General features: G+C 54.9%; 1 protein-coding gene across 1 annotated transcript; it reads right to left on the reverse strand.

Annotated features, from left to right (window-relative positions):
* Window positions 1-1281: 1281 nt before the first annotated feature.
* Window positions 1282-14505, reverse strand: Csrnp1 (cysteine and serine rich nuclear protein 1). The gene is made up of 5 exons (XM_051140284.1): window positions 14367-14505; window positions 6836-7071; window positions 4058-4317; window positions 3277-3591; window positions 1282-2823 (listed from the first exon to the last, which is right to left on the reverse strand). Exons 2-5 carry the CDS (start codon window positions 7029-7031, stop codon window positions 1831-1833), a joined length of 1764 nt encoding a protein of 587 aa, XP_050996241.1. The 5' UTR covers window positions 7032-7071; window positions 14367-14505; the 3' UTR covers window positions 1282-1830.
* Between the last annotated feature and the right edge of the window lie 3164 nt (window positions 14506-17669).

Here is a 17669-nt window from a genome sequence, read left to right on the forward strand (position 1 = left end):
GTCTGCACAGGATTGGAGAAAGCCAGGCTCTAGATGGGTGACCTGCACATGGCCTCACTAGGTAGTGGGAGCTGGGATTGACTTCACCCCTCTGGGTAGAGCACAGGGTCTCTCCTGCAGCCGTTCCCTGGAGGGCTTGTGCAAACCAGTCATTTAGGCTCTGGACTGGGGCTCACCAGAACGGGGGTGGGGGTGGAGGGTGGGCAGAGAGCAAGAGACAGCGCTGCTGCAGCATCTCTGACCCAAGGCCCACTCTGGCTGCCTTGGGACAGGTCTGACAGGTCTGGCTGGTAGAGACACCACTTCCTGAGGGAGCTCAAGTCCCCAGGGACTACAGCTGCTGAGCAGCCCTGTCACCAGGCCAGGCCTCCACTAGCCACATCTTAGGGCCCTGCCCTTCCTGGACCCAGTCTGTATGCAAAGGAGGGTGGCGCTCCCCCAGCCCAAGCAGGCAGCTCCAGCCTCCCAGGTGGTAACGTGGATGAGGAAAGGGTTAATCCAGAGGGAAAACTGTTCCGTTTGCCCAGCCAAGCTCTCAGCTGGCTCTCTGCCTACAGGCTGACTGGCCTGCCTGGAAGGAAGCCCAATGTGCTGTCCCTCCTGCCTCATCACAGCTTCTGTCCACGCTACACTGCAGTGTCCCACCCCGCCGCTTCCTCGGGGTGTACCAATGCTCCACACCCCACCAAGGAGACCACACTTAAAAACAGAGTGTCTTTATTGGTACCTGTCAGTTCAGGTACAATGTGTTCCCACAAGCACACAGCTGGCAAGGCCTCCTGGGCAAGGAGGCAGGCCCCAGAGCCTGCGATTCTTGGCACGCACACGCGCGCGCGTGCGCGCGCACACACACACACACACACACACACACACACACACACACACAGAAATGAATAAATTATAGTTCTGACACTTAGAGACAATATAAAAATGCATACAAAAATCCAACACCAGCTAATGGAAGGCATAAAAGCCCCCAAGAGCCAGCCCCTTGCCAACCAGCCTGGGGGGCATGTGGTAGGCCAGGATGGATCCAGTGCCCAGAAGGCCCTGAGACAAGTGACCTGGGGTGCACTTCATGTCCTGAGGCAAACCTGCTGCTCCTCTTGGGGCCTCTGGCTCCCCACCCTACAGGAGGGGCTTTATAACCCATGGCCTTGAGGAAAGGGAACCCGACAGAGGGCACGTAGGGCGGCGGCTGGGCAGAGAGGGTTTTGGTCACGGCTGGGCAAGCACACCCTCTGCCTGCTCAGCTCGGGAGCTGGGCCGCTGACAGAGATCACAGGTTCAAACCCACTCCCCTGCAAAGCCCAGAATGGCAGCGTACACAGAAGGGACTTGGCCCCAACACTGCCCACCTGTCAGAGCGGCTCAACCACTGCTGTCTCAGTCCCCAAATAAATTACTGAAATAAATTACATCTTCACAGTCCAGAAGATCTAGCTCCCATGGTTCGCAGGAGGCCATAAGGCCCTGCTCAGCTCTGCCGCTGTCTCTGGACCAAGGAGCATTCTACAGTACAGAAAGTGTATGAGGGGCTCCAGGACAGCCCCTCCCTTCCTCCCCTGGGCACACAGTGAGAGGTGGAAGACCTCTGGATATAAAGAGACCAGATCTTAAGAGAGCAATACCCTTTCCCACCCTTTCTTCAGTACAGGGGGGAAATTTTTTTTTAAATAAATAAATTCAGAGTGTTAATGTAAAAATAGAGCACCCGCAGCCAAGACTAGGCCATGGGAGACTGTTACATAATAGACCTTGGGGACCCCCAGAATCACACCAAAAGGAGCTACAGGGTCTGAGGGAGGCAGGAAAAAGTTACCCCAGTCCTTACACTGGGACAGGCTCCATCAAAGATGCCAGGGCAGTGTCCTCAAATTGGCTCTCCAGGAGGGGAGCCAGGACATCAGTAACGGGCTCCGACAGGCCCACGAGGGACTCCAAGAAGCAAGTGCTGGCATCCCTTGGTGGAGAGAAGCTGGGCAAAGGGTGGAAGGCCTCAAGGCTGTCCAGGCTGCCGGATACCCTTCGGGATGTATAGTGAGGTCCCAGACTGTAATCTGGCAGAGCCTGGAGCAGCTCAAAGGAGTCACAGGAGGATGAACTGAGGTCCAAGGAGCCACTCTGGACGGCCTCCACCTCAGGGGACCCGGAACTGCCAGGGAGGCTGCCTTCTCTCAATCCTCCAAGTCCGCTGTTTAGGAAGCAGCTGGCGTCCAGGTTGGCATTCTCATCCAGGATGCCAGGTGCAAGGCTTGAGCCAGACTGGCTGTGAGTCCAGCTGGCCAGGCTACTGGGGTCACCGGTACCGAAGATGTCAGACAGATGGAAGCAGCTGAGGTTATCCAAGTTGCCCACACCCCTTCCCGGCTCCTCCTCTTCCTCCTCGACACCGAGGTCCGAGTCACTGAAATTCAGGATCTGTACAAGGCTGTCTTCATCCACACCAGACTGGACGCTGGGACCTGGCAGGCTAGGGTGGGCGAGGTGGTCTGGAGACTCACTACTGGCAGCGGAGGAGGACGAAGACGAGGATGAGGATGAGGAAGAGTCTGTCATGTCGCTGCTACAGCTGTTTTCTCCTAGCTCACTGCTCACAGGGGACTTAGCCAGTGGAAAAGGGGAAGGCAACGTTTGTTCAACAGGACTGTCCTGGACAGGGGACTCCAGGTTCCCCAAGCTCTCGGCACCCTGTTCCATCTGCAGGCGGGTGAGCGTATGGATGAAGTGTGTCTGAACTCTTGCCTGATTGAACTCCACTCGGCCATTGGGGTTCTCACAGCCCTCGCTACAGCAGCCACAGGGGAACGATGTGTGATCCATCTGCCGAGAAAGACAATGCACAAGTGAGTGAGGGCTTTGTGAGTGCAAGGAGCGGGCAGGCTCAGCTCCACACCCCACCAAATCCGGCAGGCTTTGCTTTTTATTTTGGTATTGGTTTTTTTGAGAAAGGGTTCCTCTGTGTACCCTGGCTGTCCTGGAACTCACTCTGTAGACCCAGGCTGGCTTGGAACTCAGAGACCCACCAGCCTGTGCCTTCTGATATAAAGGTGTGTGCCACCGTCGCAGCTGCCACCTAGTTTGTTTTGTTTTCTAGAGACATATGTACCCTTGGCTGGTCTTAGAGACAGGCCTGCCTCTGTCTCGCAGAGTGCTGGGATTAAAAGCATGTGCTACTACACGGTTTTGTCTTAGTACCCAGGCTGGTGACTTAACCCAGCGACCCTGAGCCTTCAATAGACATATTCCCTGATCCCACCCAACCCAGCCACGCACCTGGCACTTGATGCCAGCTAGGCTGCAGCTGCAGGTCTCAGGGTCACAGACTCCATCACAGCGACAGCCGCAATCCTCCCGGGACTGGCGCAGCGCCTGCAGCTCCCGTTTTTCCTCTCGATCGATCCTTCGTACACCAGAAGCCCGAAGCAGGGCCCGCCGTTGCCGAGGCAGGTGAGGCTGTAGGAAATTCACTTCCTCCAGGCGGCCACCTGCCACAGCCGCTGCCAAGTCCTCCTCTACAGAGGCATCGTCGATGGCGTCCGCGGTGAGGGGCAGGCCTGCCGCCGTCTCCGGAACTCCAGCCACCGAAAGCTACAGGGACAGGAGAGGAGTGTGTGAGAGAACAGATCTTTAGCTCCCCCAGAATGTGGGACACCGTATGTGGAGGCGGGGAACCCTACCCAGAGCACCTACAAACATCTCTTATGTCAGACCCACCAACTCCCATGGCTAAAAGATTCAAGCACTATGTCCCAGGCCTTACCCTCATCTGAAGCTGCCTACTTTTCTTTTGAGAAAGGGCCTTGGCTTCAGACTCGATATGGAACTGAGGATTTTAAACTTCCTGTGCTTTCCCCACCTAAGCTCGGGGACAGGCGTGCACTAAGGTGGCCGGATTCTGTGGTGCCGGTGAAAGACCTCCTACACACTAGCAAGCACTCTACCTGCCTAAGCTGTAGCCCCAGCCACGGAGGCCTCTCTGCATCATGCGTCCCCTGACACCAACACAGGCCTGTCTCCCTGTGAGTGTGCAAACCAGCACCGCAGGTCTCCATACCTTCCATCTCAGCGCCTCTAGTTTCTCCTCCTTCATGCGTTGACGGAGCTTCTCACGCCGAGCCTGGACCTGCTCCTGTGTGAACTCGGCTAAGGAGAAAAGGCGGCAGGCGCTGTGGCGAGAAGCCATGCCCAAGGTACAGCCACCGCGGCTGGGCACACTGGTGAATCCCTGGCACCGTGGAAAATAGTAGACAGTGATGCCATCAAAGGCCACGCGACCCGGACGCTCCCGAGGAGCCCGCTTCAGGATGGATGGGGCTGAAAGGGACAAGAAACGGGCAGAGTGAGTCCTGTGATTCAGTGTAGTCCCTAGGGAGACTCGTACCCTCTCACCCTATCCACCCATCCTGGGTTTGAATGTAAAGGCAGAAACCCAAGACTACACCCAACTCAGAACTGGCTTGTTGTCAGCTATCAGAGCATCCTGCCAGCGTTCCCATGTATTTATAGATCCTTTGTATAGTTTTCTGTAATTCTTACTCATTTGCTAAGAGATCTTGCCATGTAATAAAAAGCAGTATCATCCTGTGTTTAAATATATATCAAAGAACTGGGGAGATGGCTCAGCAATTAAGAGCACTGGCACCCACACTGGCGCCCACAACCAATCTATCTCCAGCTCCAGGGTCTCCAACGCCCTCTTCTGGCCTTGTCAGGCATAATATGCATGTGGTTCGTAGACATACACACAGGCAAAACACTCATACGCATACATTTAAATACATGTTATTGCCATTTTCCTTTATAGTTTAAGTGGTCTTCAACAGGCAGTTTTTCTCTTTATAAATAACTGCTTATACATTGAGAACGAGTTGTAGGGGGAGGTTGGTCCTCCCACCTCATGGGTCACAGGGACTGAACTCAGGTCAGCAGGCTTAGCACACCTGCTGAGCCACCTCACTGGTACTGTCTTTGTAACAAGTGTGTGTGTGTGTAGAGTGTATGCCACCTGAGATGTGGGTGCCCAGAGTTCAGGTTTCAGACGCCTTGTACTAGGAGTTACAGGCAACTGTAAGCTGCCTTTGGTGGGCGCGAAGGACTGAACCTGGGTCTTCTGCAAGAACAAGGTGTTCCTAACTACTGTGTTACCCTTCCAGCCCTTGTTTATGTTTTCCTGAGATAGGGTTTCACTATGTAGCACTGACTGGCCTCGAACGGGATGATCTACCCGGCTCTGTCTCTCAAGAACTGGGATTAAAGGAAACATCATCATGTACCACAAGCTAGCCTAGACTGGTTCTACAGCAGGAGACCCCGAGTCCCTAACCCTCCCAGCCCTACTCCCCCAATCCTGAGATTACAGGTGTTTGCCACTGTGCCTGGTGACTTCAAGTTAATACACTAGTTCTGCACTCAACTACCTGAAGAAAAGTTCTAATAGATTCTAGGCTTTAAAAAGGATACTTTCTTTAATGTGTAACACACAGGCATGTCTATGAGACATGGAGGGTAAACAGAATAGCCATGGTGTTAAAACTTCATAGGGAGGCATAATACAGTGTTAAAAATAGTCCCTTTGAGGGGCTGGAGAGATGGCTCGGAGGTTAAGAGCACCGCTCTTCCAGAGGTCCTGAATTCAATTCCCAACAATCACACTGTGGCTCACAACCGTCTGGACTGCCCTCTTCTGGTGTACATGCAGATAGAGCACTCACGTACATAAAAGTAAATAAATAAATAAATAATAAGTATTTTTTTGTAAAGTCCCTTTGTTGAGGAAAACTGTCTACAAAGGTTCTTGGAGTAGAAATGATAATGTAATGTAATAATAATTAATAAAGAAGAGCCCACGAATTTGAAAGAGGGCAAGGAGTAGTGTCCAGGAAGATTTGGAGGAAGAAAGAATAGGGGAAATGATATAATTATAATCTCAAAAATTAAAAGAAATAATCTTTTTATAGGACCAACCATCTTTCAGTTTGGTATCGAAATTATAGAAGCTTGAAAGATAACCAGAAGGGCTGGAGAGATGGCTCAGCGGTTAAGAGCACTAACTGCTCTTCCAAAGGTCACGAGTTCAAATCGCAGCAACCACATAGTGGTTCACAACCATCTATAGTGAGATCTGGTGCCCTCTTCTGGCCTGCAGGTGTACATGCAGGCAGAGCAATATATACATTTAAAAACAAAACAAACAACAACAACAACAACAAAAACCCACAACACTGCCTGTTCCTCCAAAGGTCCTGAATTCAATTCCCAGCAACCACCTGGTGGCTCACAACCATCCATAATAAGATCCGGTGCCCTCTTCTGACGTGCAGACACACATGCAGGCAGAATACCGTACAACTAATAAAGAAATAAACCTTTAAAAAAAAGAAGAAAGAAAGATAACCAGGAAGTCATCCCTGTAACTCGGGAGGCAGATGCCACGTGGTTGGACGACAACCTGGGGCATATGAGAGGAAGAGGAGGAGAAAGCAAATCAGGAAAAACCCTTCTGGGGACATTCTAAAAGAGCTAAAAAGCAACGAAACAGAGGGAAGTGGCTTAGCAGGCCCCGTGCTGTGTCTGGGCTGTGGGATCTGTGGGATGAACTCCAGCTGGGTTCCTGGAAGGGAGAGGGTGCACTGAGGAAACAGGCAAGCCTAGAAGAGCGACAGCATCCCTGACAGCTTGACCCTCAAGGTGTCTCTGGGCCGTGGAGTGGTCATTAGAAGAATATAGCCCAAGGGGGCCGCCGGGGCTGAAGAGGCCAACTTCGCCTTTAGGGCAGGAAGAAGGGGTGTGTGTGGAGGTTGGGGGGAGGGGGTCCCAAGGACAGAAGACTCACGAGAAGTGAAACTCCGGGTGCCACAGGAGTCCTGATCAGGCTGGGTCACCAGACCACAGGGTCCCTCCTCATCTGAGTTCCAGGCAGGGTAGACAGAAGAACCAGGGGAGGAAGAGAGAGACAGACTGCAGGAGGACGAGGAGCTGAGATTGTCCTCCTCCAGCTGGTCAAATTTCCTCTTCAGCAGTCCAGCCATGGTGGGTATGTAGGAGCTCTAAAAGCTGAGGACAGACAGCCTGGAACCAAAGAAAAGAAAAGAACTCTTAAATGGTAGGCTCCCAAACTAGCCACGCTTTCCCCACCCCCAGCTCGTCCTCCCTTCCCGCCCCCCCATATCTCCCAGGCGCTGTCCTGGGCCCTCCAGCCCTGCAGCCCTGCCAGAAGTGCAGGTTCATGGTAGCATCCCCAGGAGGGTGCCTAGTCCCAAAGAGCACAGCACCACCCCGCCTCAAATGAGTCTAACATGCAAATCCAAATCACGGAGCCTTTGACCTCTCAAGACCTGCCCCCAACCCCATAACAAGCCAAAGGAAAATAGACAGATGTATCCCCACTGACACACACACACACACACACACACACCACCCACACTCTACACAAATCCATACCTACACACCAACAGGCCAGAAGGCAGACAGACCAACAGATGGACTGACAGAACCCAGCCTAGCCTGGCTCATCCTCACAGGAATCCTGGCAGATGACTCACAGGCACTTGGGTCTTTGTGCGCTTGCCCAAGCGAGCGAGCCGGGCGTCTGCAGACTCCAGGGCCTCTCTCTAAGGGCAGCACTCCCCCATGAGCACACAGGTCCACCATCCTACCCACTGACAGCTTCGGGTCCTCCCTGGGCCAGGCTGACCGTGCTCACTCGCTTGCTGGGGGGGGGGGGGGGGAAGGCGCTGGTTTTGATTGACATTGGCTCCATTCCCAGCAAAAGGACTTCCCCAAGGCCCGCCCCTCCCTGGGATGGAGCTTAGACTTTCCCACAGAAACCCCCGCGCCACAGCAGAAAAGCCACAGCAGAAAAGTCCCCGTGCTGGACTGTGGCAGGAGACTTGACTTTGGTCTTAAAAGTCACCTGTTTAACCCTCATGTTAATTCTCCTTAAAGCAAAACAAAAACCTCCACAATAGTGAAACTGACCCAGAAGGCAGCTGCCTGTGTTTCCCTTGCTCATGTGTAGCTTCTCTGGACCCCCATAGGGCGCCATCACTCACCAGTGAGGCCACAGGGGTGAAAGCTCCTTCCCTAACCCCAGTGCTTGGACAAATAACAATCCCTTTAGGACTTGGGGACCCTCAGCTGTGTGGCTGGCTTGAGTCCTGTGGTACTCACTCGTTCAGGGTGAACACCCCACAGCTGGGGACCCCTTCCCCATCACCATCACAGGAAGTCAGAGGGACAGGAAAACCAACCAGAAACCTGTGTGGGTCTCCCTCCACTGAAGTCCCCTCCCAAGGTCCCTTCTCCTGTCCCAAGCCAACTCCCTGAATGCCCCCAGTGAAAGCTCTTAGGAAGTGACGGCCATCTCCTCCAGGCAGGCTTGGGAAAGGCTCAAGAAATCTTGCGAGCAGGCCGAGCAAGCCCCCCACCCCAGGCCTGGGGGAAGGAGGATGGCACAGGTGTTTCCGGGGCAGTTTCTCAGGCTTGGTTACCCAACCCCCTCCTCCCTCCAGAGTCAAACCACAGACAGCCCAGGTGACCTGTAGGCTCTCCCAGGAGATGAGGGCTCTTGTTTGTGAGCCAGGCACCACACACATGCACATGCACCGGTGACCACAGACACACACAAGCTGACATCTTGTCACCACCACAGCCTAATGCATGAGAGAATGGGTGGGGGTGGGGGTAGGGAACACCACCACCCTTTTCTCTCTAATTCCACTGCTGCCCATAAGACAAAAGACACAACTCTGAGAACCCAGGACCAAGGACCCACTTCCCCGGGAAAGACACAATTCCACAGGCCCCGAATTGAACCTCTGTCTCTGTTGCCCACCCCCCCCCCTCTTCATGCCATCTGTTCCTCTTCCTGTGTTCTTTTAGTAACAGGCACTGCCACCCACCCAGCTGCTCAAGCCAGAAACCTGCAGCCACCTTCAACTCCTCCCTCCTCTCCTCTTCCTGCACCCACATCCAGGCAGTGCTCAGTCCTAGAAGTTCACCTCCAGGCCAGGCACAGGCTTGGGAGGTGCATCTTGGCGGCTAACCAGTATCCGCCTGTATTTGGACCTCCGCTTGGCTACTGGCTGGGTGATCCTGGGTAAGGTCTCCAATGTTCCGAAGCACCTCAGAAGGCCAGGCAGGGTGGCGCAAGCTTGATATCCTAACGCTTGGAGGCGGAAGCAGGAGGATCAAGAGTTCGAAATCAGGCCGGGCATGGTGGCGCACGCCTTTAATCCCAGCACTCGGGAGGCAGAGGCAGGCGGATCGCTGTGAGTTCGAGGCCAGCCTGGTCTACAAAGTGAGTCCAGGAACAGCCATGGCTAACACAGAGAGACCCTGTCTCGAAAAGCCCAAAAAAAAAAAAAAAAAAAAAAAAAGACAGTGTCTCAAAATAAAGGAAATAAAAAAATATATATTAGAACCTCACAGGGCTGGGAGGTTTACAGGAGTCAATACATGTCAAGTTCTCCGTCAGTGATTTGTGCATGTACAAAAAATAAGCTCTAGGACTCAGGAGACACAGCCCAGTGAAAGCACCAGGAAATACTGACCAAGATTGACAAAAGGCAGAACCAACCAGCGGGGACAAAACCGTCCCGTCCTTTCCACAGCCGGGCTAGAGAGGGCAGAGCAGTCTTCCAGAGGACGGGTGTGTACTGGGGCCAGGTGTGCGGGGCTTCCTGGGGGAGCTATATGACAGCGGTTCAAGGTTAGTCTGGGGGGTAGTTTGCAGGGGGTGTAAAATGCTTAAAAATTCCTCTAGCTGCACGTGTGACATTCCTGTACTGTATGTGTTCTATGTAGGTCACCTGATGGTGTGTAGCTCCCTGGTGGAGTGCTTGTGCAAAGCCCTGAGGTGACTTCTCAGCACACGTGCTGAGCTCATTTATCCGCTGGGTCCATGCCTCTGCCCCGACCTGCTACCTCCCATGTCTGTTCAGGGCCACTCTACACCCCACAGCCAGAGTGACAAAAAGCAAACACCACCTCGCAGTCCTTATGCACAGCAGCACTCCGCAGTTCCCTGCATGACCACGTTCCTGCTACCCTCTCTGGCTTCTGCACAGATTGGAACAGCCCAGCCTTACATCCTTCCAGAAGGCATTCCTTAGCTGAGTAGTATCACAGCTCACATTTATACAATCCTAGATGAGGCAGGAGGATTGCCTGGAGTTTCAGAGCAACCTTGATTTACAGAGTACAACCCCCTCCCCCGAAAAGGCATATCCAAAAGACCCAGACAGCTCCCCACTTCTGCCTTCGGGGACGCTGCTGTGGACAGAACACTTCCCGACAAAAATACTCCTGAAGCAAAGCTTCATCTCCAACACAACAACCTCGGGAGCAAGAGCTCTGGGAAATTATGGCATCATGGCTGAGAAAGGGTCTCCTGCCCCCCCCCCCAAAACTGCCTCAATTCCTGCTCCTCCTATGTCTACCTCCCAAGTGCTGGGATGACAGACATACACCACCATGCCTGTGCCTCTGAAGGCAAGAGACATAGCTCAGTTGTCTGTTTAACAGCCCTGGCTGTCCTGTAACTTCTCTGTAGACCAGGCTGGCCTCAGAGATCCACCTTCCTATGCTAGGATTAAAGGTGCGCACCACTACGCCTGGCTTTGGGCTCGATCCCTAAAGCAACAGATAATGAGTGGCTGGCTGCTCTTCCAGAAGTCCCGAGGAGTCCAATTCCCAGTAACCATCTGTAACTCCAGTGTCAGGGGGTCTGACACTCTCTTCTGGCTTTCGAAGGCACTAGGCAGATACATAGCACACAGACCTACATGCAAAACATTCATACACATAAATTAAAAATAAGACATTTTTTAGCTGTGTGTGGTGGCTCACACCTTTAAACCCAGCACTCAGAGGCGGACTGATGTGAGTTCGAGGCCAGCCTGGTCTACAAAGCGAGTTCAGGACAGTCAAAGCTGCCAGGCCGTGGTGGCGCACACCTTTAATCCCAGCACTTGGGAGGCAGAGGCAGGCGGATCGCTGTGAGTTCGAGGCCAGCCTGGTCTACAAAGCAAGTCCAGGATAGTCAAGGCTATACGGGGAAACCCTGTCTCAAAAAAAAAACAAAAAGCAAAAAAACAAAAACAGGACAGCCAGAGCTGTTACACAGAGAAATCCTGTCTCAAGCCGGGCTTGGTGGTGCACACCCTTAATCCCAGGACTCAGAAGCAGGCAGATCTCTGTGAGTTCGAGGCCAACTTGGTCTACAAAGTGAATTCAGGACAGCCAGGGCTACACAGAGAACCCCTGTCTCAAGAGAGACGGGGTAGGTGGGGGGAGGGAGGGAGGAGAGGATCTATCCCTCTGTCATAAGGAAACAAGACAGTGCCCACCTACAAGCCAGGAAGAAGGCCTTCAGGAGGCTGGGGACTTGATTTCAGATGCCCAACAACCTGAAACAAGAAAACTGCCTTTTGTTTAAGCTATCCAGTCTATGGTGTTGTTATAGTGGCCCAGACTGGCTAACATGGCTCTCTCAGACCCTGGATTGCCCTCACCACATTCTTACCTAACCACAGCATAACGGTCTCCCTCCTACAAGGCTAGGCCACCTCTGCATGACCACAGCCTGGCAGAGAAGCCCCAGACAAGTGAGCAGGACAGCCACACAGACCGTCCGTTTGCCCAGGGGTCTTGTGTGGCTTTTTCCTGTCCCCTGAGAGCTAATTTAAGGAGGAGACACACACGCCCATCCCCCAACCAGGGTCTGTCCAAAGGTGGCTTTGAGGACAGGAAGAACACTGAAGATGATGCACCTCAGAGGCTCCGGGTCCCCAAGAGTAAACAGACAAATGTCAGGGGGGCAAGTGCGGACCGGACAGAGACCCACAGTCAAGTGTACCCAAGATAAGAACATCCAAAGATGCAGGCCACGCCAGAGTTGCGGAAAGGCTGACTTGGGTCTGAGGAGAGGGAGGGAGGAAAGGGTGCCACCTGGGACCCAGCGACTGAAAGAAAGGCAGAGACAGGAAGACAAGAGCAGGCCAAGTCAAAAAAGGGAATGAAAGATAGCGGAAGAGTCCAAGAAAAGTGCCAGACAGTGAGTCAGGGGTGGGGGAGGGGCTGCTGTAGCTACTCAGGAATCAAGCTCCCGTTCCCTGGGTGAGTGAGCAGTCCCAGGCCTAGGGTCCTGGAGGAAGGAAACGCCAGTTCCAGGAGCTGGCTGGGACACAAATGCCACACCCCCTTGAGGAACCCCAGAGGCAGGGCCCAGAATCAGAGAACCAGGCTCCTTCCCGGATGGTAGCAGTTTGAGAATCTGGACCCGCCCCCTTCCTGCCACCACACACACGGGCGCGCTGACAGCCCCGAGAACGGAATGTCACCCCAGTCTAGTGACCACAGCTATCTAGTACTCTGAATCCAGGCAAGGCTGTTCCACCCAAGCAGCAAGAGACGGCAGCAGCCATTGGGACGTCTCAGCGCACCAGTGTGCCCCAGGCCCCAGTCCCCAGCCCCCCTGTCCAGGAATCTGAAGAATGTGTCCTTTGACCTCAGAACCCCAGGTCTTGATCAGTCACGCCCCCACCCCCAGCACCTAGGGTCAAAGGACCCCAGAACCTCCTCGGGGGCTTCCTGGGGTACGGGAAAATCACCTCCAAGCAGTTCTGGATCTCACGGAAACAAAGTGCTGGGCAGCTCAAGAGACAGCAGACAGGAAACACTGACACACCCCTCCCCCACCCGTGCCTCAGAAAGTGATCAGGGGGGGAGGGGACAGTTCTTTCCATGCAGCCTCCGGGGCCCTGCACCGGGTTAACGCCAAATGTTTGCTGACTATATGAAATACTTGGGTCTTCCACCCTGGAAAAACTGCACCTGAAGGTGTAACCCCTTCCTCGGCCTTAGGCTAGCTCTTGACTTTCTTTCTTTCTTTCATTCATTCATTCATCAATCAAATTCTTGCTAAGCTTCCAAAAAGACTCCAAGCACTATGGCAGACACTGCATACAGGGAAAGGACCCACAAAACAACATCTCTCAAGTTAGAGCTTGGGGGCGGGGGGAGGGGAGCGGCTCAAGAAGGCTACAATTGGGGGCCAAGGCAGGTGCCTCCCAAGAGGCAAAGCTCCAGACCGGGGACACAGCACGGTCCAGGAGCTGGAGCGAGGCCAGCCAGTGCGCCTGCTGGTGGAGATGCACTTAGAGGGCCAATGTTACTTAGCCCGAGGGCACAGGAAGCCACTCAGGGTGTAAGTAGGGACGGACAATTCTAAATTTGCATAGTTAAAAGATGGCTCAGCGCCTCAACCAGAGAGGGTGTGACCCGTAAGACACACAGGGCAGGGCCAGGTGAACTGACAGGACAAGGGCAGAGGAGAAAGGGGGTTGGATTTGATGACAGCGGGAGAAATGTGGGCGGGGCTGCTAAAGCTTTGGGGGCAGGGAGAGTTGACTTACTCTGTTGAGGGCTGAGACTGGGCCAGAGGTATTGGGTGGGCAGTTACAGCGCAGAGAGGGAGTCTCTGGTGTCAGGGACGTGGGCAACGTCCGGGAGTGACTGTACCGGCAATCCGAGTGACTAAGTGTGTGGCTGTTGCTGTAGTGTGGGCATTTCTACAGTACGTGAAGGCGAAAGGGCCCCCGGGGAGGGGAAACTGAGGAAGGAGAGGAAAGGCGTGCAGAAGTGGGAGTAGAAGTGCGTGGGAGGGAGCCTACGTGTGGCCGCGGGTGGCCGGTGTAGCTGCGCCCCGTGACTCACGGCAGTGGCCTCTGCGTGTGACGGTGACAGGTGAACTACGACACAATCCTCCGCCTCCCCCTCCTCCCTCCCTTCCTCCCGGGGTCCGTGACTCACCAAGCCTCACTCATTCCTCACTCATCCCTCCACACCCTCCCTGACCCCAGCCTGCCGGGGGCGCCCGGCACACGCCGCAGCTCCAGCACCCTCCCCCCTGGGAGCCCGAGGAGGAAGACGACCAATGTCACCTGCCCCGGCCACGCGAGTAACTTCTGAAAAGTTCTCAGGCAACTAGGTCAAAAGGAAACTCACCCGCGGGCACGCGCACCCCGTCACTCTGCCACCTGCGCCCGGCTTCGGGGAAACCTGGGCATCTCGGGGTAACCACAGCGAAGCGGGGGAGGGGAAGCCTGGTCTCCCCCACATCGCAGCCGTGGGCTCCCACCCCGGGCGCGCCATCTCCAGCCAGGCTGGGCGGCGGGATCCCAGAGTCCCCTCCAGGGGACCCGAGAGAGAGAGAGAGAGAGAGAGAGAGAGAGAGAGAGAGAGAGGAGAGAGAGAGAGAGAAGAGAGAGAGAAGCAAAGGGACTGTAGTGACAGCGCCAGTCACGCGAGACGCCCCCTGCCCCAATTCCCTTCCGGCCGCGTTCAGGGTCTGGGGCACTCACCTAAGCTAGCAAGGCTCGCCAAGGACGCCGCGGCCACTCCTGTCCCAGCCCCAGGGTCGCAGCGCGCGCGCAGCGAGCGACCCGCAGTACGCTCGGCCCGGGCGGCCGTCGGTGCAGCCAGCCCAGGTCTGCGCGTCCGGCGGCGGTGGCGGCGGGAGAGACTGGCTGAGCCCCGGCCCCGCCCGCAGCTCCGCCCTCCTCGTCAGTGGAAAACTCCGGGGCTCACGGCGCTGACGCACGCCGGGCCTCCCGCCAGGCCGCCCCGCAGCCCGCAGCCCGCGGCCCCGCCCCGGAGGCGCCGCCCCCTCCCCCGCCCCGAGCCTCCCCGCGGACTCTGACCCGGCCTCGGCGCCGCTGCTCCGCGCTCGGCTCCTGCGATCCTCTGCTTCGTGCGGAGCCGGGTCCTAGAGAGATGCCCGCCTCTCCACGCCGAGCAGTCCCGAGCAGCAGACTAGGTAGACTGAGGCTGCGAGCGGTGGGAGCTCCTCCCCGCCTGTCTCCGCCCGCCCTGGGCAATTTACTATCAATCCAATCTGAAGACCCTTCCCGGGTTCCCAGCCCACCTCTCAATCCCAGGTCTCGCAGAAAGTTCACCGAGAGTGGAGATGAGCCAGGGAAGAGGAGGGAAGGCGGAAAAGGTCATCCCAGGGCCTGGCCTTCACCTCTGCCCTCAGGCCAAAGCCCCTACTCCCAAACAGTATTTAAAGTAGAGATTGCTGGAACCGGCTTCCCCGCTCCTTTAAAATAAAACAACAAAAAAAGAGAATCGGGTTTCTCCTACGCCGGACCCTGGCCACTTAAAGCGGCCTGCAGTCTTCTCTGCTCCCGCCAAGACCTCCCCTAGGCTCGTGGCCAACTGTCTGTACTACTAGGCAGAAGAAAGTATGTTCTAGCAGGCAACTCTCTCAGGAGCTCACCCCAGCCCTTGTCGGCCCACGGCAGGTCCAGTCCGCCCCGGTATCTAGAGCGTTTTCACCCCACCCCCACCACGCACCCCCATTTTGCCTGCACCGCACGGAGTGCCTCTGCTCACCTGAAGCAATCTCAACTTCGCCAGGGAGGGAATCACACTGTACCGCCTCCTCCTGGAAGCCTTCGTGGACGCTCGACCCTCCCCCTCTCAGCCCTGCTCCCGCTGCATTCTGGGTTCTTCTGCCTGTCCTAGATGAATGCTGTCAGTGGCTAGCCCAACCCTCAGGATTCCATTCTCCCCTCCCGCCCCCACCCCACCCCCGGTACTGAGGGGAGGTGACCTTCTGTCCCGCCTAAATGGCATCTAGGGTGGTGAGGGTAGCAGGATTCCATCCTCAGTCTTCAGTCCGGGGTGTACATGTACCGAGGACAAGGGGGGAGGGGGGCGGTGTCACCTTGCCCTTCATCTGGTGGTAATCTGGGGTCTGGGGGCTAGATGAGCTCCCCAACGCAACACACAGCTTTGGTACATGGAAGCAGCGAGCGTGGCTGAGGCTGCCCCGGAAATAGTCTACCAGGCTAGCGGAAGATGTAGCTCAGTGGTAGGGCACTTGCCTGGCACGTGGAAAGCCGTATGTTCAACCCTCATTTTAAGAACAAAACATGGAGCCGGGCGTGGTGGCTCTCGACTGTAATCCCAACACTCGGGAGACAGAGGCAGGCAAATTGCAGTGAGTTCGAGGCCAGCCTGGTCTACATAGCAAGTTCCAGGACAGCCAGGGCTACACTAAGAAACTCTTGTCTCCAAACCAAACAGTGGCCTGTCGTGATATTGCACACCTTTAATTCCAGCACTCAAGAGGCAGAGGGAGGGGGATCTGTGTTAGAGGCCAGCCAGGACTTCCACTACAGAGTTGCATATCAGTCTAGAGGTGATTTAGGTTTCAGGACTGTTGCTCCAGGCCCCACACATCCCCTCCCATCAGACACTCAGCTGGTCTCTCCCTGTGCCTGCAGGTTTGCAGTGGCCCAAGCACTCATTTGCACTATCGGTCTTCCTACTTGTGATCAGCAGCAGATGGGTTTATTGTTTGTTTTGGAGACTGGGTCTCTCATGTATCCCAGGCTGACCTTAAGCTCACTATGAAGTTGAGGATGACTAAATTTCCTGGTTTTCTGGGCTCCTGAGTGCTGGAATTGCAGGCAAGTAGCACCACTCAAGATTTGTTTTTTTTTTTTTGGTGGGGGTGGGGGGAGTTTCCAAGACAGGGTTTCTCTGGACTCAACTTGTAGATCAGGCTGGCCTTGAACTCACAGCGATCTGGCCTGCCTCTGCCTCCTAAGTGCTGGGATTAAAGACACGTGCCACCATGCCTGGCACTGCCCGGCACCACTCACGATCTTCTGTGGTGCTGGGGATAGAACCCAGGCCTTTGTGCATCCTAGGCAAGCACTCTACCGACTGAGCTACCTCTCCAGCCCAGAAAGAGGCCTCTGATGATACCTAGAAGTAAGGTTCTGCTTTTCCAGCTCCGGTTTCCAATGCATAAAATGGAAGCGTTGGACCAGAGCCCCCAGCCAGCTGCAGCATTCCTTGCCTCAGATTCTGCAAGATGCTGATGAGGGAGCTGGGCAGGGCTGGATTCTATAGTTAATGAGGTTCGCTGGAGCTACCTAGGTTTGCATCCTGCTAAGCTCAGTATCCAGGAAACCAGACTGAGGCTGAAACCAGGGCAGGGAGTTGGCGAGGTCTGCAGTGGGGGCTTACAGCAGGGAACCTAATGGGTGAGGGACTCTGGCCAGCAGTAGGAGAAGGAGATTAAAGGGGGGGGGGTGGAATATAATCAAATAAGTGATGTATTTCTGCAGAAAAGCATCTCCCTTCCTGGGACGGCTCACCAGATGTTGCCCAGATGTTGCTGGTGATGGGAAGCATCTCCCTCGGGGATCTCATCTGAACTCTTCTTGTTCCTTTTAGAATGAAGAGTCTGTTTCAAGGCAGGCAGCTTGGGGTGTGTGGAGCACTCATCTGTAAATATGGCATACACACGCATGTACAGTATACAACATGTGTGCCTGTGTGCTCAGGCAAAACACCCCACACATCATCAGGGAGTTTCCCGAGTACTTCGAGGAGTCCTGTAAGTACTAAGTCTTCAACATCTAAGGACTACCCACCCACCCACCCACTCATTTAGGTAAATTAAAATTATCACAAGTTTTGTTTTGGGTTTTTGTTTTGTTTTGTTTTTTGAGACAGAGTTTCTCAGGCTGGCAAGGTGGCGCACGCCTTTAATCCCAGCACTCAGGGAGGCAGAGGCAGACAGATCTCTGTTAGTTTGAGGCCAGCTTGGTCAACCAAGCAAGTCCAGAACAGCCAAGGCTATGTTA

Source organism: Acomys russatus, chromosome 32, assembly GCF_903995435.1.
Source record: "Acomys russatus chromosome 32, mAcoRus1.1, whole genome shotgun sequence".
NCBI classification, from domain to species: Eukaryota; Metazoa; Chordata; class Mammalia; order Rodentia; family Muridae; genus Acomys; species Acomys russatus.

Excerpts from the sequence above, each read along its gene's own strand:
- Csrnp1 (XM_051140284.1), bottom strand. The coding sequence starts at position 7,031 with ATGGCTGGACTGCTGAAGAGGAAATTTGACCAGCTGGAGGAGGACAAT. Across the intron at positions 4,318-6,835 it reads CACCCGGAGTTTCACTTCTC|CCCCATCCATCCTGAAGCGG; the intron begins GTGAGTCTTCTG and ends TGTCCCTTTCAG. Across the intron at positions 2,824-3,276 it reads TAGCTGGCATCAAGTGCCAG|ATGGATCACACATCGTTCCC; the intron begins GTGCGTGGCTGG and ends CTTTCTCGGCAG.